Source organism: Limulus polyphemus, unplaced genomic scaffold (genome assembly GCF_000517525.1).
Source record: "Limulus polyphemus unplaced genomic scaffold, Limulus_polyphemus-2.1.2 Scaffold783, whole genome shotgun sequence".
NCBI lineage: Eukaryota > Metazoa > Arthropoda > Merostomata > Xiphosura > Limulidae > Limulus > Limulus polyphemus.
In genome coordinates this window covers 377,425-388,206 of record NW_013666393.1, presented here as the reverse complement: position 1 = coordinate 388,206, position 10,782 = coordinate 377,425, and the positions used below count along the sequence as shown (strand labels likewise).

The following is a 10,782-nucleotide window of genomic DNA, read 5'->3' as shown; positions in this document are numbered from 1 at the left end:
ATCTTTAAAGAACCCAGAGGGACAACTAGCACGTTAGATCGTAAAAATATACCAGTATAATTATAATATTGAATATAGAGAAGGAAAATCCCATGGTAATGCTGATGAACTGCGCCAAAGACCCTGCAAAAATGACTGCAGACATTGCTGCAAAAGAGAGGTTGAACTAACCAGGTGTCATCAAGCTGAAGTCAAGCCGACTGAAAGAGTTGATGATGATGGAGTAGAACCAAATATAGATATCAAAGCAGAACAGGAGAAAGACCAAGATTTGAAGCCAATAATTGATTTTCTAAAAGCAAGTGTTTTGTGCCCTGCTTGGGAGAAGGTGTCTAGTCTAATCCCTGTGACAAAGAACTATTGGGCACAATGGGACCAGTTGAAGCTTGAAGATGGGTATTCTTGTCCGGAGATGGGAAACTACAGATGGGAAAGTGACGACTTGGCAAACAGTTATACCAAGGAAGTTACGGGAAGTTGTGCTGCATCAGTCCCATGATAGTTTAACAGGAGGACATCTCAGAGTTAAGAAAACATTGATTCACCTACAACAGAGATTTTACTGGATAGATATGAGGCAAGATGTGGAAGAATGGTGCAGAACAGCAGTAAATGTAGTGCTAAAAGGGGACCCAAGCATAAGGGATGCCCACCTTATGAAGAGTTGCCTGAGATTATATCAGAATTCATGAAAATGTTATCGGAAAGGATGGATAATATTTACCATGCATGGCAGATACATATATATGTAATGAAAAAAGATAGATACAGAAAAATTTATTAATACAATTCTAAAGCCTCAAATGAGTATTTTTTAGCTATGGCAAAAAGAGGAAATGTGATTGGTAGTTCTGTTTGTAGAACTTTTAAAATTTAAGAGGAAAAAAAAGGTTATTCTAAACTTAGTTAAGAGTCTAATAAGACTTCATTTGGAATGATACCTGGTTAAAAAAATAAGTCACAAAAATAGGTTTAAAAGTTTCATAATTGATTTCTCTGGAGCTCAAAATAACTTAAGAGTGATTTGATTCAAATGTTCAAATTTTATTCTGTTAAGAGATTTAAATAATTTTCCTAACAGTAGTCTTAATTAAGATTTTATATTTTATATACCAGAAGTTATAATTTTCCTACGCTGTATTTCTAATAGATACTTACCTCCGTCCACTAGCCTTAATACTCCCACCTACCTCCATGTGTTTTTATGTGGTACTAATGCTGTGCTGTAGCATGGAAATAAGCATGTACCAACCCTCCACCAATAGGAGTGTCACACAGCCTCCTACCACAGTGCTATAGAACCCAATCATCACTTTGAGACTAGAAACCAAAGAAACACCAGGAGTAGGAAGGGTTGAAAGTGTGAGAGGAGTTAAGATATTATTATCAGAAATACATTTTCAGTGTAGAAAAATTATAGCTTCCAATACAATACCTTACCTCTACTCATATAATAGCTAGAATCCCACACTGCTCTGGTGGAGAGACCTGTGCAAAATTACCTATATGAGCACCTTTCAGAAAGCGTCTGAAGAGAACCCATGTAGTGTGACACCTTAATGAAGAGGAAATACACATGTGGGAGACCACACCACATCTGAATGAGTTATACTCATCACCCTTGATGAATGAACCTGTCACCAAATGGGCGTAAAATGGGCACATCCGATAATCACACAGATGTGCCATTGGTGTAGTGTAGCTAGGGCATATAAAACCGTAATCGGTGGGTCAACTCCAGTCCAGAACCAACAGCACTGGGAATGGAATGTCTGGTTTATGGTAGAAGAATGGTCCCTATCATCTTCTCTTCAGGCTCAGGAACCAGAAGGGAAAGAAGACTTCTGTTCCAAGAGCCCAAGCTTGCATATGTGTGCAGACCTAGTACACAACTAACACCAGCCACATAGGAATCTAACATCCAGGCAATGGTAGAAAGGTGGAATGCAATGTGGAGGGTCAACTCCAGTCCAAAACCATGCAGCATTGGGAATATATCATCAACTCTGCAATAGGACAATTGTGCCAAGCCCAACTTCATGTGTGAAGACTTATGTTGGCCAGTCCAGCTCCAACCAACATCAGAACACCCAGGATCTGACCTCCAGGAAGCAGTAGGAAAGATGGTTCCTAGCCAAAGGGGTGGACTCATCCAGTCCAAAACCAATCAGCATCAGGAATTGTACATCAGGTATGCAATAGAAGGAGAGTACACACAATCTACACTGGCAGAACACTATCACCCTACTCTCAATTGAGTGTGATGTAGCACACCCAGGATAAAGTGGCTAGGAGAGGGGTGGAAAGAGTGTAATGGGGAGTCCAGAGGAATGCATCACTAAAGAAAGTGCAATCGGTGAATGCAGAACTCTATTTTCAGAAATGGAGGAATCAGCAGCAATTCCTTCTCTGATTTATTCATGCTAGTACATAAATGTACATTCCAGAACAGGCATAATTATGATGCAATACACCACGAGGATGAACCTACAAAGAGTCTTACAGAACACCCCATTTCAACAGTGGGCATTATAGATCTGTGAGGGTGGCATGTGAAGTATCTCTTGGAGAGAAAGGGTTCCAATGGATAAATAAAGGGGTAAGGGAGTCACAGAAGAAAACCATATGGGCAATATAACACCTGAGAACATGCACAGGACAAAGAATTCTATCCATATCTGAATGATATTACAAACAGGAAATGGAAGGTATGGAAAGTGTTGGAAAGCAAACATTGCCTTCAAGAACTGATGAAATCCTGGGAAAACTATGATTGGGATACAGGAGAACACAGGTAAGATGATATGTTGAGGGCTAAAACATCTGACCTAAGATAACCACAAACAAAAAGGAGCAGGAAATAGGACTTGAGTGATAAATTGTATAGGGAATGTTTAGCCAAGGGTGCAAATAAGAATTGGGTAAGGGCATGGAGAATAACATTAAGGTACGATTCAGAAAGGAGTGTAGGACGAGGAAGATGAAGGATCCAAAAGGAATGAAACCAAATGGAAATGATCTAAGTGGAAAACACTCTGCGAGAATGTGAAAAAAAGAATGTACTGGACAAGGTTGAATGATATCCAGAAATGGTAAATATGGAAGTACCATTGTCAAACAGTAAGGTAAAAATTCAGAGATAAGAGGAAATTTAGGATGAAATTGAAGGTAACCACGATGCAGAGACCAACAGTGAAAAGCACTCCATTTTTTCTGATACACCATTAGGGGGAAAGGATGAAAGTTACACGTGCAGACAGTCTGTACTGACTCGCAAGGGACCAGACAAAAGCCACGAGTGAAGCCAGAGTGTGGCAAATGTGGGATAATACACCAGTGACTGAGGTTGATGGAAAAGTTATTGAGAAAGATGAAGTAGCACGAAAGTGCCAACTAAAGGAGAGTAAGGACTGGAAACCAAGGTTGAGCCTGCCTGAAAGGTTCAATTAAATAAATACAACATGGAGTGGACTAGATAAACAATAAAACTTGGGGGAAAAGGCATATAAGGAGGAGAATCATATAGGTCTGATCCAAACTGAAGGCATCTATCACTAAAACCAATGGATGTGGCACTAGGGGCTGAAAAAGGATATTCTGGAATTGATAATTGGTGGAAAATGCCTCCAGAAGAGGACTACCCCACTACTTGCATAACTACCAGAACCTTTTAGAAACTTAGACACAACTCCATGGGAAGGATTTTGTCGGAAGGAGATAATCAATCTGCAACAAGAAAGAAAGCACCTAAGAAGCATGTCTGATGTGAATAGGCCAAGAGCAGGAGTTTTAATATCTGAAAACAAAGTGAAGGTGAACTGGTGTTTACTTGTCAATTGATACAAGAGATAACTATTGAATTGGATCATGATCACTTAGCCTCATATTAAAGGCAGGAAATGATCCAAAGCCCAATGGATGACAAACAGCTCCAGGATATTGATAGCCGTCTTGATTGAAGAACAATGACCCACGATTTAATAAAATCTGTAATTGCTCCCAAACCTGTAAGAGAAGCCACCCCCCCCCCAAAAAAAAACGGCAAGTCTGGCTGTGGAGGCAGAGGAGGAATACCAACCATGATGTTGTCTTTGTTGAACCAGAAGGCTAACTCGATCAGAAGAATGACTGAACCACAAGCTCCATCGACCAAAAATGAAGAGGAAAAAGCTGGAACCGAATGGGAAAGGAGGTGAAATATGTTCCCAAGTGGACAAATTATTGGGTTTGGATAAGGAAAAGGCTAGCCCCACTCGATTAGCCATCCTACATAATTTGCTTCTTAAGGAAGTAATTGAGTATGTTTGTGAGCATCATGTTAGGCTGGAGCTAACAAAAACTCATCCTTCGTGTAAGGATGGAAGCATAAACCTTTTTTAAGACTTAGTTGAGCTATGACCAACTAACATAAAACATAGGATATAAATGCTGTACCAAAAGCTGGGGAAATAAGGATTTGAAAGTAAACATCCACAATGTCCACATTCATCATCCAAAATCTATGAGTAAATGCATACAAAAGTGTGAGGGACTCCATGAGAAAACATGGAGGAAGGTCGATGAAAATGGTTAAGACATGACAGATCTATAATTGGTGCCAGTCGTTAGTCTTCTTGGGAAATACCAACAACCTGGAATAAAAATCCTGGAAAAATATGATTGACAAGTTCTATAGCATTCTGGAGAAGTAGTCTGAACAAATTCCAAGAGATGATGGCCAGAAAGAGGATCCTGAGGACAAGAGAAGGAGACAGTAATTGGGGATAAAGGAGAAACACAGGACATTCTCCAAAAATTTACAACTGTAAAAATTGCATCATCAATAGGATTCATAAGTAGGACATGGGTAGGCACCCATTAGTTAACAATGTGTCTAAGATCTCAACAACCAAGGAACCATGTTTGAAAGGAAAAGGTTAAGGAGAATAAATGCACCAAAATAGAAAACATAGGTGAAAGAGTATATTCAGAAAATCCTGTGGGGAGAGTGATGGATAACCACAAAAAGCAGATGAATGTAAAATAGGCAATGGAGGAGTTTGGTAAGATTCAAATAGAGTTGGGACAATTGGGTATAGGAGTACCTTACAGAAGAATCAGGGTCAAACCCCATACATGATTCAAAGACTCCAACAGCAAAGATTCTAAGTATGAAAAACTGCTGCCCCACTCCCCAAATGCATCAGAAATTGGCCAGCATGGATCCCGATAGCTGGAAAAGGAAAGAAAAAGAAGGTAATCCTAGGAACGAGTGAAATGTAGGAGGGAAGTAGAGAAATAACATGCAACATGAGAGACAAATAAACAGGTAACATACCTGTGGCACCACATCTAGAGAGGTTTGGTTTGTTTTGAATTTTCTGCAAAGCTATACGAGGGCTATCTGCACTAGCCATCCCTAATGTAGCAGTGGAAGACTAGAGGGAAGGCAGCTATTCATCACCACCCACTGCCAACTCTTGGGCTACTCTTTTACCAATGAATAGTGGGATTGACCATCACATTATAATGCCCCACAGATCAAAGGGCAAGCATGTTTGGTGGAACAGGGATTTGAAACCATGACCCACAGATTGTGGCCCAGGAAGGAGGCAGAAAAATGGATATCCAAATTGTTCTTAACTTGCCCAAATTCACCAGACAAAAAAATGTCAGGTTTGGGCTTGGGAGACTTAGCCATGATGGACTCTAACTCCCATCTAAAACTGAGACCTCCTCAGCTGAAAGCAGAGGGCTTGAAGATTGAGATACAGCAGGTTAAAATGCTGTAGTAATATGAAATTCAGAATGCATGTTCAACTGGAGTAAAGACAAAATAAATATACTGTTCTTTCTTAAATGTAAAAATTTTAGCAAAAATCAACTCGGATAAAAAGCATGAAAAACGTTAAAACTCAAGTGAAAATGTGAACACGTCTTAACACTACTGTGCTAAATTGAGAAGTGAATATTGGGTTGTACAACATAGAGGGATCCAGCTGTGTTACAATCCTATTAGTGGAGGGTAGGTGCATGCTTATTTGCATGTTACAGTGCAGCAGTATCAAAACATATGGAAATAAGTGGAAGTATCAAGGCTAGTGGTGAGCAAAAATTTCCCATATAGAGGGCAGTAATAATCAAGAAAAGCTATTATGTAAATGGAGGAGGTATCCTATTGGAAATAACTTCTCTACTGAATAATTAGAAGGAAAAATTAGTAATGTTAAATAAATGCTTCATATTCTTTACATGCCTACATAAATATGGTTTAATGTGGTGAGTAAAGAACTGCTTAAACATCATGTGTATGGTAGATGTCTGAATAGTGGAATGAAAATATAACAAGTAGAAAACTGAACATTTTGGATAAGAACTTTCAACTTGAAAGGCCTAGATGCAGAATTATTTTCCAGATAAAAATTTTTGGTAAACATTACACAGTTGTGAATTAAGTTCTTTAATGTGGTATGTTGTTATTTCTAAATCTTCACTGGATACATTGATATGAAAACTACATTTGATTCGGAGATGAATACTTACACTAGACAGGTTGAAAGACTTTTTTCTCAGTTATTTGCATTAACATATATGTTTTCTTTACATTTAATTTGACTTCAATTTAACAAAAGTATTTAAGTACAACTTATAAAATTTACTATTTTTACATAACTTGCATACCTCACTACATATAACAACTGAATAAGAAGAAAATAAGTACTATTTTTTAACATCCACGTTACCTTTAAACTTTCATAATTTATCCATATCAAAAGCCACAACTAGATGTTCACACTGTGCTTATTAAGAATCATTTCAACCTACTACACACTATAGGAGCTAGTCTTTACAATGCACTAAATACTACATGTAAGGGATCAAGAGCTACAATTTTATTATTTGCACATTACTACCAAATATCTTGATAATAAATTAGTGGTTTCTTACTTTCAACACATTATGATGCCAAATTATGTGTAGTTTAATCATATTTTTTTATAATTTTAAAAGAAAATTAAATAAGGAACAAACATTTCTACTACAGAACATAAGTAAATAATCTCTAATGCGAGTCTTATGTTTGAAATTATTATGGAATGATAAATAGTCAAGGATTAGCTATGATAGTTAAAATATAATAATACAATGAAGGTTCAAATAATGGGTAAACTGAAAACATATGGCCAGTCTTAGTTTTTATCTGTATTACTTTTAATTTTCTTCTCTGATTTAATAAGTTTGTTATAATCTATTTCAAAGTTTCACTGTGAAGAAGTAACTATGATATTCAGAATGTGCAACAAACTAATCTAGCATTTTTTGCTTTCAGATGCAAGACTCTTGAAGTTATAGAACACCTTACTTCCATAGTGGGAAAAATTCTAGAAACTACAAAATCATTCATAACAAGAGGATATCATTAGAGGAAATTAAAATGTATTCACCAATGGGAAATCTTACGTTACTAATCCGTTATCTTTTTTGAGGGTGTAATACATAATCTGGATGATTGAAAGGGGTGTGGCTTAGTTTACTTAGGTTTTCAAATAACTCTGAATAAAAATTTGATGAATATACAGAAAACCTAAAACCTAATTGAGCAATGATCACTTTCACTTAGATGTTCCACAGTTTCCACCCTATGAACCAATTCAATATTAGAAGTTAAAAAATAAATATAAAATGGCATTGTGAAATTAAAATCTCCAATAATTATGATTTCATTAACAGCTGAATTTTTTATATCACTGTAGACTTTCTCATTAATTTCATCTGGTGGCCTATAACAAATTCTAGCTGAAAGCCTTCTCCTCTTATAACAACTAACAACCTCAAACAAAATCAACCTCATTGTAATTAGCATTGCTATCCTCAACTTGAACATAATGTAACTTTACATGTATAGGTCTATCCCTATTAAATAACCTAAACCCCATATTTAAAAGAAATTCCTGTCACCAAAACTGTCTATATTTAATCAAGTTTTGGTTCTTTCCATTACATCAAAATCCTCCATTACAATTAGTGCTATGAAGTCATCCACTTTATTTCCTACACTTCTAGCATTACCATAACAACAGCTTAACCTTCTATTAATAACACTTCTGTACTTCGTTCGTACACGATAATTTTCTCTACCTCTTATTTTCTCTTTATTGTTCTGACCCTCACCACTTTCTAGTCCTCATTTAAAGTTGCTGTTACAGTTGAGTTAGTAGTCGTTGCAAACAAGCTAGCCCCTACCTTATTTAAAGGTTAACCTAGAAGTGTTAGTAAATGTGTTAAACAACTAGTTACAACTAGTGCTATGAAGTCATCCATTTTATTTCCTACACTTCTAGCATTACTATAATAACAGCTTAATCGTCTATTAATAAAACTTCTGTACTTCTGCTAAGACAACTATATTTTTCTAAGGTGGTTGGCCTTTTTAATGAACTGCCTTCAGATGTAGTAGAGGTACTTTATTTAAGAAAAGGCTTGATAAATATTTAAAGAATAAGGACTAACTCTGTGTGTTATGTTCAAGTTTATTATCATGAATGAACAGCTTAGATGGACCAACAAGTCCCTTGTTGTCCTTAACTTATATATATATATAAAGAGAAATTCATAATTAATTATAAATCATTATGTAAAAATCTTACATACTGAAGTTGTCACATGAAAAAACTGTATTTACGCATTGAATATCTCACACTGTGATAACAACATGCTTAAACATATCAACTGTATGACTTAGTACAGATTTCTGTTTGAATAGTTTAACAATTCATTCACACTTAAACCATTCTTTTTGTACTAAGATGCAACTTTGATATTATACTTTTTTTTCTTAATTCCTTGTAAAACTGTTACATAACTTACAGTTCTATGTTACTCACTTTTGTCAAGTTTAACAGCAGTTACTTTTATCTTGGTGCTTTCAATCTTAAGTGATAACCTCACTACTGACACATTTATCTTGGTTATGATTGTTATCACTTGGTTATGCAATAGCAGTTTTAAAACCGAATTAGCAAAGAAAATATAAACAACTGCCTTTTTTATACATTATACAATAAAACTGTACATATACCCATCTTTTTTGTTAGTAGAGGTGCACTTATCTTTCTAATCATAAAAATTTTGGAAAAAGGATTTATATAAAGATATTTAATACACATCATATTACACAAAAGTCATGTTGATTTTTGAATCAAAAGGAAAGAGAGCAAAACTGAAGAGTATTAAATGCCAACAGCAGGACCACATAAAAATGGTTTCATAATACAGAAAAATAAAACTTTGGTGCAATTTACAATGTGTGTCTGGTAAAAGGTACTTTATTATAAAATAGATATCTAACATTAAAGAAATATCACTCATATTATGGTACATATACAATGTTTTTCAGTTGTAATCTCTGTTCACAAGATCCAAATGGGAGATGCAAAAATAGGTTACAACTAAAAAAAATTATAATATACTTATAAGTTAAAACTACAAATTAGTAGAACTAAAACTTAGAAGGCATTGGTGTTCAAGCTCTTGTCTACAACTATTATTCATAGTCTGCATCTACAGTAGTTATGGGAATTGTTGTTTCTAACTTCTAATGAAACATAAAATCAAACAAAAATAATCATAGTAAATAGTATTCATACACATTACAGTTATTAAACTTTGTAAAAATACATCATTGTGACTGCGAGTAATGACTTGGGAGAGACTGGTAAATATTATTGTTAATATTACATTCGTATGTTCGTGCGTGTTTATATATTCTCCATTAGTTTCTTTTTTACATTTGCTGATACACTTTATAAGCCTATGATATTACAATAATATTAATATCGATTAAGCGTACAAATATGCACTCAGGGCGTGGCTTAGGTTTCCATAGTAGCCGACTCACGTGAATTGATCTGGCAATGCTATTACAACATTACAATAATAAATTATTACAACACCGGATATATATTTACCCCAAACATTGTAACCTATGTGACGAATATAGTCACTATCTTGTTATTTACTTACGTTGATCGGAAGAAAACCATTAGATGAAGTCGGTACAAAACCATTTTGCTTTTCTTCGTATGTCATTATCCTTTATTTAAAGACTTAACTCCTTCCACACCTCCTTCTATCCTCGTTAACTCAGTTTAGTAAATGAACTTAACCGTCAGTCTCTCGTGTAGCGCTCTCTATAAGTGTAAGCATACAATAAAAGCTTTAGAACATTATTTGCTTGAGAATACACGAGAAGCTTAAAATATATATAAAACTGAAATTTAATGGTACAAAGTATACCATTATTACTACTTAGAAATTAAAAATTGAATTTTTAGAGAAAAGGAACACGACTTATTCATTAAACATTTTCATTACTGAAAAAGAAAAGTACGCCATACTTAACATGTTTTGAAAAACACGAAAGGGTTTCTCTTTAATTAATTAATTTCATTACTATTTGAAAACAAACTGTTACGACAGCGGGGGTCACGTGACGACAGCGGAAGTCAAGTGACGCTGGTAGCACGTGTTGAGAGTCTTAGAAGTTTCTAGAACAGGCAGTATTATCGTATATAAGTGCGCTGGATAGTGAGAGAGACAGACGGAGTCGAAGCAGTAGTGGAGACAGAGAGAAAGAAAGACAGCGATTACGGTTTGCGGGAACTGAGGATAGCAGACACAGAGATCGGAACTATAGTTTGCGGGGACCGACCATTAAGTCTAAGCGCGATAGAAAGTGAGCGAATTGTTGGGAACTATAGTGTGTGTAACTGTGAAATTAAGTACATTACAAAGTTAGTATTG

The 10,782-nt window shown here is 35.6% G+C and overlaps 1 protein-coding gene across 1 annotated transcript in view; it reads right to left on the bottom strand.

Moving 5' to 3' along the window:
* The window catches only part of LOC106460509 (serine palmitoyltransferase 2-like), a 53,014-nt gene extending 42,857 nt beyond the window's left edge, over window positions 1–10,157 (bottom strand). Inside the window, exon 1 of the mRNA XM_022387258.1 lies at window positions 10,003–10,157. Coding sequence (XP_022242966.1) covers window positions 10,003–10,068 — 66 coding nt within the window. The 5' untranslated portion in view covers window positions 10,069–10,157. The remainder of the gene's footprint in view (window positions 1–10,002) is intronic.
* Between the last annotated feature and the right edge of the window lie 625 nt (window positions 10,158–10,782).